The sequence below is a fragment of the Neofelis nebulosa genome, chromosome 3, assembly GCF_028018385.1.
Source record: "Neofelis nebulosa isolate mNeoNeb1 chromosome 3, mNeoNeb1.pri, whole genome shotgun sequence".
Classification (NCBI taxonomy): domain Eukaryota; kingdom Metazoa; phylum Chordata; class Mammalia; order Carnivora; family Felidae; genus Neofelis; species Neofelis nebulosa.
Window position 1 is genome coordinate 75,490,584 of NC_080784.1, and position 18,933 is coordinate 75,509,516.

The following is an 18,933-nucleotide window of genomic DNA, read 5'->3' on the forward strand; positions in this document are numbered from 1 at the left end:
GACATACAGAGGCCTGGACATGGAGTCAGGAAACCTTGTGCAAATCTTTGTACACCCAGTGACTAATCACCTTTGACTCAAAGCAGTCACTTTAAATTTTCTGGATCTCTGCATCAATACAATCTTACCCATACTCTCCCACAGAAACAGAATAAGCATGAGTAGTACATGTGAAGGCATTATAGACTCTTATAACAGGATGGTAAAATTCAATTACCATTACATTATAATACTGGAAAAACTTCAGTGTTAATTTGTAGACAGGTTTTAACAATACTAATCATACCTGTATATAAATGACAATAATCATTATTTATGAACTTTCTTCTAAACTTTAAGACATAGAGAAAATGCCTTATTAATTCCCATTTCTTAGAACGTCTCTAGTGTAGACCAGAGGATACATCCGTTGGCAAATGGGTTAATGAGGCGTTTATATGAAAGCAGGTATACAGAGAAGATAGTATCATGTAGTGGGTTAAGAGCTCGGATTCTGGAATCAGAAAAGCTGTATTCTAATTCCTGTTCCACTGCCTAGCATCTGTGTCACTGTGGGCTTCAGTTCCATCTCTAAAATTAGGAATGATAATCCTATTTACCTCACAAGATTGTTGCAGAGAGAAAATGAGAATGCACCACAGATACTCTTTAATACTCTTTACAATGCCTGGCTTATAGTCAGCCCTCAACAAATGTTAGCTATTATTATCATTAGCAAGAAGACAAATCTTTCAGATTCCATGAAACTCTTAAAGTATCTTGCATTAATATAAGGAAGGTTAAGTGATTAGCCCAAATGGCTTATCTAGGAAAAATTACACAAAAGTTAAACTCCAAGCAATCATTGGTTTTACAAAAATATGTTGTACGTTTGAAAATGATTCATAAGATTTAAAAAAAATAACCTTAAGAAAACAAAATGATTGAATATATAAAAACAATACATACAGTTCTGAAAATGTCTCTTGAACAGAAGTAGGCACAATTGCTTCTGCATGTCATCATAGTAAGTGTGGAGAAAGTTTAACTATAGCTTATCGGTGCCATAATACATACCAGTCCATCTGTTAGCGGCTTCTTTGGCTACTTGATTTGCTTGACCTGAAAAAAAGTATATATATGTGAATCATCATCTTCATCTACTTACAGATTCATTTTTTACATGAGTAAAAGTTTATACAAATAAAAACTCGATGTAAAAAGCTCAAATTGTGACAGGGGCGCCTGGGTGGCGCAGTCGGTTAAGCGTCCGACTTCAGCCAGGTCACGATCTCGCGGTCCGTGAGTTCGAGCCCCGCGTCAGGCTCTGGGCTGATGGCTCGCAGCCTGGAGCCTGTTTCCGATTCTGTGTCTCCCTCTCTCTCTGCCCCTCCCCCATTCATGCTCTGTCTCTCTCTGTCCAAAAAAAAAAAAAAACATGTTGGAAAAAAAAAAAAAAAGCTCAAATTGTGACATATCATATCCCACAAATCTGCTCAACTCCCCAAAGAAATTTTAGATAGCTGCAATTATATTAGTCATGAATAGCCATGACTGTAAACAATTAGTTTGAATCACTGAGTCATGAATGTAAACAATTTCCTTTTCATAAATGTCCATTATTATTCTACTTGTTCCTTTAATGTTTATTTATTTTTGAGACAGAGAGAGAGCATGAACAGGGGAGGGGCAGAGAGAGAGGGAGACACAGAATCAGAAGCAGGCTCCAGGCTCTGAGCCATCAGCCCAGAGCCCGACGCGGGGCTCGAACCCACGGACCGTGAGATCATGACCTGAGCTGAAGTCGGACGCTTAACCCACTGAACCACCCAGGCGCCCCTCTACTTGTTCCTTTAAAGATAACATAAGTTTAAGTGAGATGTATTTCTCAGTTTACAGCATCAAGAGGATAAAATAATTTGAGTTTAACAAGAATTTTAGATTATATATATTAGATCACAATAAACCTGACCTTAAAAAAATTTAAGTCATACAGTAGCCGCAGAGGAGGAAATATTTAATTTATATTTATACATCTTGCTATTAAATGTATCTGTATCTATGTCTTTCAAGTTAATCTACACAGCACGTAACAATTCCATGATCAACTGAGCATAAATATTATTTATTATGATGACATTTATTTATTGAAAAATAATTTTTATACTACAGAACTCACCATATTAAAGCGTACAATTCAGTAGGTTTTAGAATATTCACAGGGTTGTAAAACCATCATTATTTTCCAATTTTTTTTTATGTTTCAAGTTTTTATTTAGATTTTTAGTTAGTTAACATAAATAGTGTAATATTAGTTTCAGGAGTAGAATTTAGTGATTCATTACTTACATATAACACCCAGTGTCCATTTTTTTTATTATAGCCATCCAAAGCATGGTGAAGTAGTATCTCATTTTGGTTTTGATTTGCATTTCCCTAATAACGAATGATGTTGAGAACCTTTTTAAATGTTTATTGACCATCTGTATATTTTCCTTGAAAAAATGAATCCTTTGCCCATTTCTAATTTTTTTTTAATTGTTCAGTTGTAATTTAAAAAAAAAATGCATATATACATTTTGGATATTGGACACTTGTCAGATACAAGATTTGTAAATATTTCTGTAGATTTTCTTTTCACCTTTTTTTAAATTTTCATTTTTTTTTTCATTTTTTTTTTTAATGTTTATTTATTTTTGAGACAGAGAGAGACAGAGCATGAATGGGGGAGGGTCAGAGAGAGGGAGACACAGAATCTGAAACCGGCTCCAGGTTCTGAGCTGTCGGCACAGAGCCTGACGCGGGACTTGAACTCATGGACCGCGAGATCATGACCTGAGCCTAAGTCGGCCGCTTAACTGACTGAGCCACGCAGGCGCCCCTCATTTTCATTTTTTAGAGACAGAGAGAGAGAGAGAGAGAAAGCACATTTGGGGGAAAGACAGAGGGGGAAAAAGAATCTTAAGCAGACTCCATACCCAGTGCAGAGCCCTGGGGCTGGGGGTGGGGCTGGATCCCACAGCTCTGGAATCATGACCTGAGCCAAAATCAAGAGTCAGATGCTTAACCAAATGAGCCATCCAGGAGTCCCTCTTTTAGCTTTCTTGTTAAGGTATTTTGATACACAAAAGTTGTTAATTTTGATGAAGTCAAAGTGATCTATTTTTAATTTGGTTGTTTGAGCTTTGGTGCCCTGTCCAAGAAACTGCTGCCTAATCCAAGAATACAGAGATACACACTTATGTTTGCTACTAAGAGTTTTATAGTTTCTTACATTTAGGTCTTTGATCTGTTAGTTTTTGTATATGGTCTGAGATGGGAGTCCAGGTGGATTCATTTACATGTAGATAACCAGTTGTGCCTAGCACCATTAGTTGAAAACACTATTCTTTCCTGACTGAATGGTCTTGGCATCCTTGTTAAAAATCAGTTGGGTTTAGGGGCACCTGGGTGGCTCAGTCAGTTAAGCGTCCGACTTCGCCTCAGATCATGATTTCGCCTCAGATCATGATTTCGCAGTTGGTGAGTTCGAGCGCCACATGGGGCTCTGTGCTGACAGCTCAGAGCCTGGAGCTTGCTTCAGATTCTGTCACCCTCTCTCTCTGCCCCTCCCCTGCTCATGCTGTCTCTGTTTCAAAAAGAAATAAACAGTAAAAAAAAAAAAAAATTTAAACATCAGTTGGGTTAACTTCTGGACTCTCAATTCTATTAACCTCTCATTAACCAGTATGTCTCCCCCCCCCCCCCCCGCCCCAAGTAATCTAAACCCAACGTGGGGCTCAATCTCACAACTCCAAGATCAAGAGTTGCATGCTCTACTGACTGAGCCAGCCAAGTGTTCCTGCGTGTCTGTTCTTACAATAGCACCACACTCTCTTGATTATTGTAGCTTTGTAAGAAGTTTCGAAGTTGGGAAATTTGAGTCTTTCAACTTTGTTGTTCTCTTTCAAGATTTTTTTGGCTATTCTGGGTCTCCTATATTTTCATATGAATTTTATGATCAACTTACTAATTTCTACAAAAAAGCGGTTAGTATTTTGATAGGTTTTACATTAAATCTACAGAACAATTTGAGGAGTATTTCCACCTTAACAATGTTAAGTCTTACTATAAACACAGAATGTCTATTTATATAGGTCTTTAGTTTCATTCAATGTTTTGTACTTTTCAGAACAAATACTGTACTTCCTTGACTAATTCTATTCCTAAGTATTTCATTCATTTGGGTGCTATTGTAAATGAACTTTTAAAATTTTATTTTCAGATAGTTCGTTAGTATATAAGATACATGTGATTTTTGTATATTGATTTTTTGTATCCTATAGCCTGCTGACCTCACTCACTATTCAACATGGATGCTTTTATTTCTCTTTTTTGCCTAATTGGGCTGTCTTGAATTTTCAGTACAACGTTGAAAGAAGGGGTGAAAAAGGTCATCCTTGGGGAAAGCATGCAGCCTGTCACTATTCAATAAAATGTTAGCTGTAGATTTGTTGTAGATGCCCTTTTTAAATTGAGGAAGTTCACTTCTATTCCTAGTCTGTTGAGTGTATCATGAAAGGGTGCTGGATTTTGTCAAATATTTTTTTGTGTATTAAGACAATCATGCTGTTTTTGTCACAAATTACATTATATATTTTTTGCCCAACAAAAGAGGATTACCATTTTTGTGTATGCAGCTGTTTTTTAAATAAAATAGGAGAACCATAAGGAGATACAAACAAAAATAGATATATACTGTTTTCTATATTTACCTATGAAGTAAACTTTACCAGTGTTTCTTCATGTTACTATGCAGTGTCCTTTCAATTCAATGAGAAAGACTTCCATATTTTTTAGGGCAGGTCTGCTAACAATAAACTCTCTCAGTTGTTTACCTGTGTACCTTACTTTTCCTTCATTTTTGAAGGAAAATATTTCTGGATATAGAATTCTTGGTTGATGGTTATTTCCCCCCTTAATCATTTTGAATATGTCATCACAATGTCTTTGGCCTCTATGCTTTCTAATAAGAAACAAGTTGTTAATCTGATTGAAGGTTCCTTGTATATGATGAATCACCTCCTCTTTGTTGCTTTCAAGATTCTCTACCATTTGACAATTTGAGTATGATGAGTCTTTATGTGCATTTTTTTGGATGCTGTCCTAAATTGGAGTTTGTTAAGTTTTTTTGATGTATAGGTTAATGTTTTTCATCAAATTTGAGAAGTTTTCAGCTTTTACTTTTTAAAATATTCTTTGAGCCCCATTCTCTCCTCCTCTCCTTCTGGGACTTCCATTATATATGTTGGCACTCGTGACGCCATGACACAGGCCTCTTGAGACTCCAATGATGTTTCTTCATTCTTTTTTCTTTCTGTTCCTCAGACTGAATGATCTCAACTGAACTATCTCCAAGTCACTGATTCTTTCTTTTGCCTGTTCAATTTGGCTATTAATCAATCCCGAGTGAAGTTTTCGTTTCAGTTATTATAGTTTTCAACTCCAGCATTTCATTTGGTTCCTTTTTATTTCTACCTCTTTGCTGATATTCTCTTTTTGGTGAGATATCATTCTCAGACCTTTCTTTAGTTCTCTAGGCATGTTTTTCTTTAGCTCTTTTAACATATTTAAAATAGTTGACTAAAAGTCTGTGTCTAACAATCCAACATCATGTATGTTTCTGTGCATAAACCATACTTTCTTTGTAGATCTTGCAATTTTTTTGTTGTTGAAAATTGGGACATTTTAAAAAACGTAATGTGGCCACTCTAGAAATAAGATACTTCCTCCCTTCCCAGGGTTGTTGTTTTGGTACTTGTTGTTACTGTTTGTATAGCGATTTGTCTGAACAAATTCTGTAAACTCTGTATTCTTTATTATGTGAGGCCACTGAAGTGTCTAGTTCGCTTACTAGGCAGTTAATAATTGAACAGAGATTTCCTTAAACACCTGGACTAAAACTCCAGGTCTTTGCTGAGTGGCTCTCTGTGTGTGTTGGGGCAGGTTTGAACATTCAGCTAGGCAATTTACAACCCTGTCTTAGCTTTCAGTTCCTATATGCCCTGAGTGCCAAGGTCTGCTAGAGGTGGGACTTTCCTGGGAATGTGCACAGCCCTATGCATATGGCCTTCCAGATTTCCAAAAATCTGGTGCTTTTCAAGGCACCTATAACATGTCTTTCAACCTCTCCTTGTAAGCTCTTTGATTAGTCTACTGTTTGCCTTAACTGGTATTCATCAGCTCAAACAGCTATGGGGTTAAAACTCTTGTCTATAATTGTTTTAGACAACTGCTCCCCAAGAAGTGGCTGTTAGTACTGGGCATACTACAAGCCAGATCAAATAAAGATAATTCTTCCTATTGGTGCTTTCAGAGAACCATCAAAGATGTCAAATAGTGACAACTTGGGAAAATGAAGGTCTTAAAGAGCTCCAGCTCCAACTTAATCCCTCTGATACCAGGAACGCAGGGCTCTTAGTTTTCAAGATTATTGCTGAGCTATAGAGAAGGGGATAAGAATAGAGCAAGTTAAAATACCATAAAACTTATTATTCTTGCTGATATTCAGCCATTTTTCTTGAATAGGCAAATCTTTGGTTCTTTTCCAGAATTCTGGAAAAGTTGTGACAATTTTTGCCAGCTTTCCTGGAAGGATAAATTTTCAGAGGTCCTTACTCCATCATTTTCACTGTCATCCTGGCATTTCCAAAAATATTTCTTAAGTACTTCTAAGATCTACTTTTAAGTATTTTTGTAGGAATTCAATGTTTACTACAACTTATTTTATCTGTTCTCACTTCAGTAATGGTCAGAGTAGCTAAAATTAAATTTCATGTTTCATACATTATTACTTTCACTTCTCACTTCTTAGATATCTGTAACTAAACTTGCTAATAATTAGTGTAGATACCAATAATCAGCTAACATGATGAAATTTAATTGTTCCTGCAAGAATTACTGAGAAATAAGTAAAAGATAATACACTGCCAGGTCTCTATGAACATAAAAATTAGTTATTATCAGCAGAAAAACTTTCAAAATAAACTATGACTGAGATTACCCTGATGGTTGTAATATGGGTTCTGTAGCCACACTATTAAGAACCAAATCTTATTAAACTCAACTTGTGAAACTCATAATCCTTTAATCCAGTATAATCTTTTATGCAATAACATGATAGTCAATATCCTATGAAACCTCTCATTAGCAAAAAGCACGTTTTAAAAGCAGTAAGCTTTCTGGGGAAAGGAAATAATCTCATCTGGGGGAATAGAGATTAAAATCTAAAAAAATTATCTAGATTTAGTAATAAGGAATTACTGCCATTTACTACTTAAATGTTTAAATTTCTTGAATCTATGGGTTTATAATTTACATCAAATTTGAGAAAAAATAGCCTTTACTTCTTCTGATATTTATTTCTTCAGGTATTTTTCAGGGCTGGACACATACACATACACACACCACCCTATGCCCCCAGCATACACTCCTTTTGGGACTTCGATTACACATATATTAGGTCACTTGAAGTTGTCCTACATTTTAGGGATGCTATTTGCATTAAAAACATTTATTTTTCCTGAGTTTCATTTTGGATACTCTCTACAGCTAGCCTTCAAGTACACAAATCCTATTTGACAATAAATTATATGTTAAAAAAACAAACAAACAAATACACAAATCCTTTCTTTTGAAAAGTTTAATCTGCTATGAATCCAATCCAGTTTCTCATTTCAAATATTATGGTGTTCAACTCCAGGACTCTGACATGAGTTTTTATATCTTCCATGTTGTTTTTTTTTCTAATGTTTATTTTCGAGAGAGAGAGAGACAGAGCATGAACGTGTAAAGCGCAAAGAGAGAGGAAGATACAGAATCCAAAGCAGGCTCCAGGCTCTGAGCTGTCAGCACAGAGCCTGATGTGGGGCCGGAACCCACGAACCTTGAGGTCATGACCTGAGCCAAAGTTAGATGCCCAACCAACTGAGCCACCCAGGTGCCCCTATATCTGCCGTATTTCTACCTAACTTTTGGAACATATACAATACATTTGTGATAGCTTTTAATGTTATGGTCTTCTAATTCTGCTATCTGCATCAGCTCTGGGTCAGTTTTGATTGAAGGATTATTCTTTTCATTAAGGGTCACGTTTCCCACTTCTTTGCATGCCTGGTAATCTTTCATTACACGCTAGACACTAATTTTATTTTGTTGGGTGCTCAGCAGGTTTGTATTCCTATGAATATTCTTCAGCTTTGTTCTGGGATGCATTTAAGTCACTTTGCAATATAGTCTAATGTTTTCAAGATTTGTTGTTATGATTTGTCAGATGCGTGGAGGACAAAGCTCAGTCTAGGGCTAATTAGTCCTTGCTAGTGAGGCAAGATGGTCTTGAGTGCTCTACCCAGTGCCCTATGACTTATGAATTTTTCTAATCTGCTTGGTGAGAATAGGCACTACTCTTGGTCCTGTGTGAGTGCTAGACACTGTTCCTTCTAATTCTTTGAAACTGTTCTTTCCCCAGCTTTGGGTAGTTTCCTCATATGCATGCACCAAATACTTGAGGGGAACCCTCTGTAGATTCCCAGGGTTCTCTTTCTGTGTAATTTCTCCTCTCTAGTAGGCTGTCCTGTGAACTCTAGCCACAATAGTCTCCTTGATTCTCAGTTCCATCTACAGGGCTCTGCCTAGGTTCTCCTTCCTTGTGCCACAGCCCAGAAACTCAATAAAATAAGCTGACACAATTTTAAGACCTAATTTGTTTCCTTTCTCTAAGAAGCATTGTCCTTTATTGTCTGATATCAAGTATCTTAAAAACTTATTTGATGTATTTTGTTTGTGTTGTTTTTTAAGTGGGAGGATAAATTCAGTCTGTTACTACTCTATCTTGCCTACTAGTGGAAGTGCCACATCTGAGTAAAATTTTATTTGTTAGCTGTTCTGAATTTTAAAAGCAGAGGAATTGGGCATTTCTCTATAAAAGTATGAACTTAAGTTAATCTAAAATTCTTGCTTTGATAGTTTTTTTTCCCCCTTCTGATTATAGTGTGGTAGCTTGCCATAGAAAAAAATATCTTACCTTAAAAAATATTAAAAAGATATCTTACCTTTACATCTAAAATAGATTTATGGAATAATGTGATTATCCTACATAACTGCTATCTATTAAATATGTTATAATTTTCTATAATTAATGCATTTTATAAAGATAGATATTTTTAATGGAGTAAAATAAAAATAATACAAAGCCAGGAAGGACCCTTATCCTCTCATAACCCTATGAAGATCAGAAATGTACAATGTAAAAATGTCAAAAATTAATACACATGTAATGAATTCACCATTACAAAATTCTACAGCATCCAAATATGGATCCATCTTAGGTGACTACATAATTAAATATGAAAAGATAATCTAGGTCTGATGTTGATGAAGAATGGAAACGTCTCTTAACTCGCTGTAAACCAGAAAACATTTTCTTCTCATTCACTTAGACCTCATAGCCTGCCTAATACTCATTCACACTGGCATGTTTTCCCTTAGGTTGAGAAATAAATCACCAAATAGTTGGTGTTAACAGTTGGGTTAAGATGGAGAACAGAATTCAGGCAACCAGCGTAAACTAGTTACAACTTCCTCCTCAACCATGCTATTCTACTTTCCAGAAAATTCATCATCCTTTATATACCTTGAAACTTCTTCCATCAAATTTCATCACCCTTCTAAGAAGGGAGGCAATTGCCAAAATTGCTGCTTGATCCAGAGGTACAAGGAATGGCAACAGCTGAAATTACATGCCTGAATTAAAAGTTTTCCCGATTCATGAATCGATCTGGCACAATTCTCTATCCTTGTGGATTTCCTGAACTGCATGATGATCCACTGGCACAGGATCACCATCAGTATAGTTTTGTAAGACTAAATAAGTTTCAGTCATTCTGGAGTAGACAGAAGTAATTAAAATTAGGAAAAGGACTGTAAAAACAGGTCATAAGTAGAAGTGATGTCAGGCAGGTCACGTGCCCAGGGAAAGAGCAACGGCAATATAACGGGGACCATGAGGTAGAAAAGCAGAAGCCTTGACTGGGCATGGCTATGAGTTGTAGGTCACTGACAGAAGAGAGAATGAAATGGGTAAGCAAATAATTGGCACTTTCAGGGAAAAGTCCCAGATTTACACAAAACTGAAATCAGGAAGGAAGGCAGAGCCAAGAAAGAGTAATAAATGAAGGATCAGATTTGATAACTGTGAAAACAGAATTCCCATGATGACCTACTACAGGGTACAGACATGTTGATCCTAAAACTAAACCACCTGGAGGCATTCAATCTGGGTGAGAAAACCGTTCTCAAAGCTCTCTTTCATGAGAAGCTGCTCAAGACACACACTGGACATCCTAACAAGCAGTATATAATTCCTTTTAAAGACGAATCATGAGGGGCGCCTGGGTGGCTCAGTTGGTTAAGCGTCCGACTTCAGCTCAGGTCACAATCTCGTGGTCCGTGAGTTCGAGCCCCGCGTCAGGCTCTGGGCTGATGGCTCGGAGCCTGGAGCCTGCTTCCGATTCTGTGTCTCCCTCTCTCTCTGCCCCTCCCCCGTTCATGCTCTGTCTCTCTCTGTCTCAAAAATAAATAAACGTTAAAAAAAAAAAATTAAAAAATAAATAAATAAAGACAAATCATGACCAGGCCTAACTTCCTCATAGTAACCTACAGCACCGCTTTGAGGTGCTCGTGTTCAAGCAGGGTCATTTGATATTAGTTAAAACTTTGAAACTGATAAAAGTCATTAATTTTGTAGATTTGGTTACACTTTATTTTGCAGGATGATGATAAATGAAATTCATCTGTGGGCAACATTAAAGAGCTAATAAGTCTCTCTAAATGCCTGATTTACAGAAAATGACTGGCTGGAGGGGGCAGGTGGGTTCTTCTACCTCCACTTCTCTGGGAAAAACATCCTGGGGAATCGGCTGAATCAGGGCCAATACATATCACCATCTAGGCTGTGGACTACATGTGATTAATGCCTCCTGGAGTTGTGCAAAGTAGGGATCTGTCTCTAAAATTAAATTTAACTTTAGATTACACTAACTGAACTGCTTAAATATTTTTTAGTTGAAAGGAATACCATCAAGGAGAGCTTAATTGTAATCAAATTACTCTCAAGCTAATTTTATTTATTTATTTATTATTTATTTAGAAAGTGGGAGTATGAGTAGGGGAGAGGAACAGAAGAAGGGGATGGGGAGATGGGGAGAGGGAGAAAGTGAGACAAAGAATCTTAAGCAAGCTCCATGCTCAGCATAGAGCCCAACACAGGGCTCGATCCCATGACCCTGGAATCATGACCTGAGTCGAAATCAAGAGTCAGATGCTCAACAGACTGAGCCACCCAGGTGTCCCTCAAGCTAGTTTTAAAGTACCAAATATTTTCAATTTCTCTCAAAGCCTTCAATCACATACTATTAGTTTTGTCTAAAAGTTTCACTTGGTAAAGTTCCCTAAATGAAAAGACAGGCTAAGACAGAAAAATGTGAAGAAACTTATACATATTTTCCTAGGCAATTACATGCAGTGCCCTTATAATATACTCTTTCATTTCATTTCCTCAAATACTGAAATTTCTATCTTTACATAAATATATAAAAACTATTCAAAATAAAGCTTTGGAGATTGGTTTTAAAGTAAAGGAAAACATCATTGGTGTATTCAAAAGGCAAGTCAATGCACAGACTGATTTTCTGTAACTTGCAAACTCCTATTTTTGGTAATATCTTTCCTAGAAGATAATGGTGGATTTCATTCTCAAGTCATTGTGCTTGGGGCCAACTTAACTCCTTCTCTGACTCCTCAGTGTCCTAAGCTTATAGTTTATATCTTTATCCTTCTACCCTATCTACCTTCATTACCCTTAAAATGCTTACAATTTCAAAGTTGTCACTGTTCAATGCTTTAATGTTAAGACTCTTTAATGGAAATATTAATGCAATATTAATACTTCTAATGGCTTGATTTTCTCATTATACATGGAGAATGGCTACCAGGCAACTGGAAGTATAAAATCTCTTTCATGAGTGAAGTTAAAAAACTTCAAGATATGATATAAACTTACGTATTTCTTCCACAACTTGTGGGTCACATTCTCTGTATTTTTCTACTTCTGCCTTTAGCTGTTCCCTTTGGTCTCGAAGTGAAGAAAGCTCTTTTGCTAGCATAGTTCGCTCTTCCTGCATTCAAAATAGTTTTATGTACAATTAAGACAAGTAAAATGCCATAGGTTATAAGGCTATACATATTATAAACATTTTATTTCTCATAACTAATGTGCACTAGGCTTTGGACATTATATATACACATACCTGTATTCACAGTATAAGGACAAACTCAATTCTCATTTTTCTCTGAAATCTCAAACATCTATCATATATTTTGATTAACTGGATGGGAATTAATATATAGAATGGACCACTCATAAACAGATGAGAGGTCACTGATTATGTATGAATTTAAAGATGACTAGGTCATCATATGTTAGGAAAAAGTGCCTCTTCGATCTATATATAGAAATAATATTTTAGAGCAACATAATCATTACAAGTGTGGTAGACAATTTTTCAACCTTTAAGGATGATCAACCTTGAAAAATATTTAAAGAGGTCAGAAATAACAGAATTACTGCTTGTGGTCTCCTATCACTTTCCTTTAAAGGTAAACCGGAATAAACTTTTAATACAACAGGATCTGATAAACACCACTTGAAATTTCCCGCCAGAGTTCTCACTAACAGGTAGAAGTCACAGTGTCACAGTTTTCAATTCATATGTGCGAAAGGTTATGGTACAGACTGATAGGATAAGCCTGAAGCAAAACCAAGTAGAGTTCAAGCTGTCTGATGGGACTTATTTAAGGTCCCTTGCTAGTTTATATTTTGGTACCTGTATTTTTTGACTTTTGCCTTTAACTGTTCTCTTTCATTCCAAAGTGAAGAAAGCTCCTTTGCTAGCATTTGTACAGGGAATGCATATACAGGGCATCACGGTCTGACGCAGCACAACCCAACAGAACTCTACAATGACAGAAATGTTCTAGATCTGTGCTCTCCAATGCAGGAAACCTTAGCCACGTGTACCTAGTGAGTACATGATATATGGCTATTGTTACTGAAAAACTGAATTTAACTGCATATGTTTTAAATTTAAATATAAATAGCCAAAAATGATTACAGTGTATACTGTATTAGTACAACTCAGAAGAGATTTAAAAATAACTACAATACGGGCACCTGGGTGTCAAAGTCAGTTAAGCTTCTGACTCTTGGTTTTAGCTCAGATCATGATCTCACAAGTTCAACTCGTGATCTCATGAGTACAAGCCCCACACTGGGCTCTGTGCTGGCAGCACGGAGCCTGCTTGGGATTCTCTCTCTCTCCCTCTCTCTCTGCCCTTCCCTTGCTCTCTCTCTCAAAATAAACAAACATTAAAAAAAAAAAACTATGACATAAGATAATTATTCTTTGCCACCCACACCCAAATTATACACGCTCCATGAGAAATGAGACAAGCAGCAAAATGGGGAAGAATCTGTGAAGGCAATGATAGTTCTCCAGACACCCTGAACTAGTAGCCATCTCAGACTGTTACTAGCACTGAGATTTTTGTCAAATTACTTCACTTTTTTGTGTCTTTAGTTACTCAAATTAAAAACGGAGACAGTAATAGTGGCCACATCCTTGCACTGTTGGCAGGATTCAATAAATATAAAATGCATTGGGACAGTACTTGCCTGGCTCACAGTAAGCAGATTATAAATGTTAGCTATCTCTTCATCATCATCATCGTCAGCAGCAGCAGCATCACCATGGATAATACCTAGTAAACAGCGGCTAGGTGTTTCTAAAAAATCATGATTGGTGTTCTCACGATTAACACAAGAGTCCATCATTCTCAGGAGCCTTTCTAAACTACTACAGTCTTCTGATAGATGCAAGCACCAACTAGGTTTTTTCCTAGCTGCAATAGATCCAGTGGGCCGGGTAACATGCAGCAGACAACTTTTGGGCATGGGTATGTCACCATTAATCGAAGGTGCTTCTATAATTTATTGCCAATGTTAAAGAAAAAAAAGGATCAAATAAAGAAATAGTAATTGCTTTGTCAATTAAAGAAATATAACAGCTTCAGGTTATGCCAGAACTTACCTTCCCTTGAACATTTTTCAAAAATTACCAAATTCCAATTCCTATCTGTGACTGCTGACTATTCACATAAAAGAAGGTATGTGAAATAATTGTGAAAAGACCCTGTAAACCTGTGATATATTCTTTTCTACAACATGACGGGGTTTTGGTTTTTTTAATTTTTAATGTTTATTTTTGAGAGACAGAGAGAGTGCGAGTCGAGGATGGGCAGAGAGAGAGGGAGACACAGAATCCAAAGCAGGCTCCAGGCTCCGAGCTGTGAGCACAAAGCCTGACGTGGGGCTTGAACCCATAGACTGTGAGATCATGACCTGAGCTGAAGTCGGATACCTAACCGACTGAGCACCCAGGCGCCCCATAATGTGACAGGTTTTTGAGTCTCTTTCACAATCAAGTGATACAAACAGAGGCCTAGATGGAATGCTTAGTGGTGCCTGCTGATCTTTAATAGTTTTTTAAGTCATAAATCCATACTTGAGATAAAGATGAAACTAGAAAGTGATTTTTAAAAACCCCTAACATAATACTTTAGAGAACATTACACTTTTTAAAATAAAACAGTGTGTCAGTATTCATTTAAATAATTTAGAAATATTACAAAGCCTCAAGGATAATATATTGATAGTTTTCAATATGTTCTATGCCAAGACTTAAAAATGTGACTCTGAAAATTTTACATAAGCATTTATAAAGGGCTTACCTTGTGCCAGGCCCTCTTCTAAATGCTTTGCAAATATAAGCTAGTTTAAGCCACAGGATAACCCAAAGAGGTAGATTTTGATCCCTATTTTATAGCTGGGAAAACTGACAACAGAAAATTTAGGAGACTTTCATACCAGGCCACCTGGCCCCAGAATTTATGCTTCTATGTTATGCTGCCATATATAATATAATAATAAAAAATAAATCTATACTTAAAATTAGTAAATCCTACCAGGTCCAATGTCCATGTCCTTTGCTGTACTCACCTCTCTTCTGATAGCAATGGCATACTCCTCATAGATAACTCTATGTTCTTACTTTTCTATTTAGAATTGACATTATTAAGGAATCTACAGACACAAACTTACCGTTTCATGTCGGCCAACTTTAGCTTTCTCAATGCTTTTCTGTAGATTTGCATGCTTTTGGTTTCCCTCAGATAACTGGAGAATTAAAAGAAACAAAATGGCTTCCAATGATGAACTTGCTTAACATGAAATTTATAAGTCAAGAAGTCAAGATGAGATTTGTTTTCAGCCCAAGTCAGTGTAACAAGTAAGTCAAAAACTACATTGGGAACTAACTTCTCTAATTTGAAGCAAACTACCATGAATCATTAGGGCAGAATGAAAAAAAAAACCAAAAAACCAAAAACGCTGAAAAATATATCCTCTCATCCAATCAGAAAAATGAATAATATGCTTTCAGTCTTTTCTGCAATCTTTATCAGGTCCTCCAACTCCATGCCAAGTAACTTGAGGTATATTATTTAGTTAAGAACAGAATTTTAAGTGATGAATCACTAAATTCTACTCCTGAAACCAAAACTATACTATGTTAGCTAACACAAATTTAAATTAAAAGAATTTGAAAATTCAAAAAAATGTTTTATATACTTCTTTCTTCAAATTTCATTTCATTTCTGCCTAAAGTGAAATAAAACACTCTAGACTATTTCTTACAGACTTGTAGTATTATGACCTAGTTATATGTACAGGGTAAATAATACTTATGTGTCATAGATTAAAAATCACAAACAGTATCTTCCAAAAGTTAGTAGCTTTATCCTGGCTTTAGGAAATCTTCCATTTCTCAATATGCATAAAGGAAACATTGTCAGCTTTCCTTTAATGGCTCTCTTGTCACTGATTCTAATCCATAGCACGAACAAGATCCATCTGTGTTGCCAAGAAGACACCACCACCAAACCAGCTATACCTCTTCTGAGAGTAATTATCTTCCAAGGTTTAAAAAAAAAAAAAATCTGTAGATTTAGGAGCCAAAATATGCTTTAAAGTCCTAGATTTAACAAGATCTAGTTATTTTTTTTTTTAATTTTTTTTTAACGTTTATTTATTTTTGAGACAGAGAGAGACAGAGCATAAACGGGGGAGGGTCAGAGAGAGAGAGAGAGAGGGAGACACAGAATCTGAAACAGGCTGCAGGCTCTGAGCTGTCAGCACAGAGCCCGACGAGGGGCTCAAACTCACGAACCGTGAGATCATGACCTGAGCCGAAGTTGGAGGCTTAACCGACTGAGCCACCCAGGCGCCCCAAGATCTAGTTCTTTAAAACAAGGGTTCCCATTTATAAAATAGTGCCATGTTGAAAATTAATATTCCACCCTGCAGGACTCCCCTGAAATAATAAAGGCATGTGACATTTAAATTCAGGAGTAGAGAATCTTCCAGTGAAAAAATACATATGCCTATTAGCCTAACATATTTCCATTAAAAATGTTTTTTAAAAAACCAGGTAAGAAGATGTTATCCAAATAGTTAATAATTATATAAAAATAAGCCAATAATTAGTAGATATATATTTTAATTACATTGATGAAGTGTCTTCCAGGTATTGTATGGCTGCTTGTAAGTATGTATAACTTAAAAGCATTTGAAAGAGCTAATTCAGGAATTCCTTAACTCTGAAAATAATATCTGTCTTAAATGTGATTTCATGATTTGTCATTTTAAGTACGTTGGTAAGGGGGGAAAGCACAACATAAATGACATGCTCAAATGAGAAGCATCTGCTAATTATCCGAAGTACTGAAGCAACTTGGTTCAGCTCAATAGGGAAGGACTCCTGGCCCTTGTTCTCAAAATCTCAACTACCAGAAACAATGAAAGCAACTCCTGTGAGGCGTCCCTGCTAACAGCTTTTCACCTACACATCTCTCAGAAGCAATATTGCTAAAGTTTTTAACACATACCCTGGAATTAAACCAAACCCAGGCTTTCAAATAATAAGAGCAGGGATTTTTGGCCACTGTATAGATACTATCTAAGCCAATGGTACAAACTTGAGCATATATCAGAATCACCTGAAGGGCTTGTTAAAACACAGGTTGCCGGGCTACACCACGCAGTTTCTGAATAGTTGGTCTGGAGTAGAACTTAATAATCCGTAGTTCTAACGTGCTCACAGGTGATGGGTGATGCTGACGCTTCCGGTCTGGGGGCACCACACTTTTGAGAACTACTGGTCTGAACAAAAACCTGTTTTGTTACAATAACAAACCCAACTAAAATACATGAGATATTTATATATGGGAGAATTATCTAGTTCATCAGCAAAAATGAATTACTGCTAAGTATTGTAACCTGAACTAGAAACAAAAATATCTTAATAATTCTGTCACTAAAAGAAATACAAAAGACCACATTTACAAAAATAGAAAAATGAGTGATACTCTACATTCCAGAAAGGTATTCACCATAAAATCCCTTTGAAGAGCACTCTATATACATTTCCATAAATAAAACAAGAACCAACTAGACACTATACCAAGTCCATTTCCTACTTTCATTAAATGTTTTAAAACCCAGCAACTCAGAACAAACAACAGCAACAACAGATACTACTTATAATTAGTAAGAAGAGGAATTCATCTTTAGATTTGAGGATCTGACACAATGCCTCTCTTTAATGCATTCCAGACCACCTATACAGATACTGAGGGTCGAGAAACATAATGCCAATGTTTTCTAAAGGGGTAGTTCACTGCTTGGAGGAACTGCCTATTCATAAGAGGAACAGAAAGATTGATTCAAGCTGTCTGCATCGGAATTCTGATTTGCTCCTTTTAAGAAATAAAACAATGTTAAAGCATTAGGGAAGGAACATAGAGATTTCCATAGGTGGGAAAGAATGTCAAGGAACAGAGAATGCAGAAAAGAGGTAACAGCAAGAGAAACCAGATCAGTCTACTGCTTTATCAAGACTCACATACAGTATATTATGGGAAAAATAGATTCTATGTCTTTTGTTTCTCTTTAAAAAAAAAAAAAGAGCAGTATCATTTACTTTAATATCTAACATATCTAAAAAGTCTTGTCAGAGTATCTACAACTTTAAAATTTACTTTTTTTTTTTTTTTAACGTTTATTTATTTTTGAGACAGAGAGACACAGCATGAACGGAGGAGGGGCAGAGAGAGAGGGAGACACAGAATCAGAAGTAGGCTCCAGGCTCTGAGCCAGCAGCCCAGAGCCCGATGCGGGGCTCAAACTCATGAACCTCGAGATCGTGACCTGAGCTGAAGTCGGACGCTTAACCGACTGAGCCACCCAGGCGCCCCTAAAATTTACTTTTTAAGGCAACATTTCATTTAGGCATCAGTGACAAGGAAACTAAGAACACTGAAAAGACATATATAAAGACAGGAGCCATGTAATTGCCTTAACAATAGAGAAATTTTAAATCAGTATTTCATGGTATGAATGTGTCACAATTATGTAGCCAAAGGAAATGTTTTGGAAGAATCTTTAATGACACTATAAAATACAGAACAGAGTTTTTAAAAAGCTGGAAACGACTGTCAATACATTTGAGAGCCTATTTGTGACAAAAAAAACAAAAAAACAAAAAAAAACACAACCCTGCAAGAAAATGCACAAAAATTTAAAAATCGCTATCTCTGTACTGTGGATCACATTTTTAAACTTTGTATATAATAAGCATATGTCACTATTATTTAAAAAAAATTATTTCCCCATTATAAGCCATATATATTCTCAAGAAATTAAAATGAGTACATTTTTGTTAAAAGACTAAAACAGGGGCACCT

General features: G+C 36.3%; 1 protein-coding gene across 1 annotated transcript in view; it reads right to left on the reverse strand.

The window, feature by feature from the left end:
• MND1 (meiotic nuclear divisions 1) overlaps window positions 1–18,933 on the reverse strand; it is a 65,724-nt gene that overhangs the window by 7,611 nt on the left and 39,180 nt on the right. The window contains exons 5-7 of the mRNA XM_058721124.1: window positions 15,233–15,307; window positions 12,077–12,191; window positions 1,057–1,101 (exon numbers count right to left, since the gene is read on the reverse strand). Of these exons, the coding sequence (XP_058577107.1) occupies window positions 1,057–1,101; window positions 12,077–12,191; window positions 15,233–15,307 (235 nt within the window). The remainder of the gene's footprint in view (window positions 1–1,056; window positions 1,102–12,076; window positions 12,192–15,232; window positions 15,308–18,933) is intronic.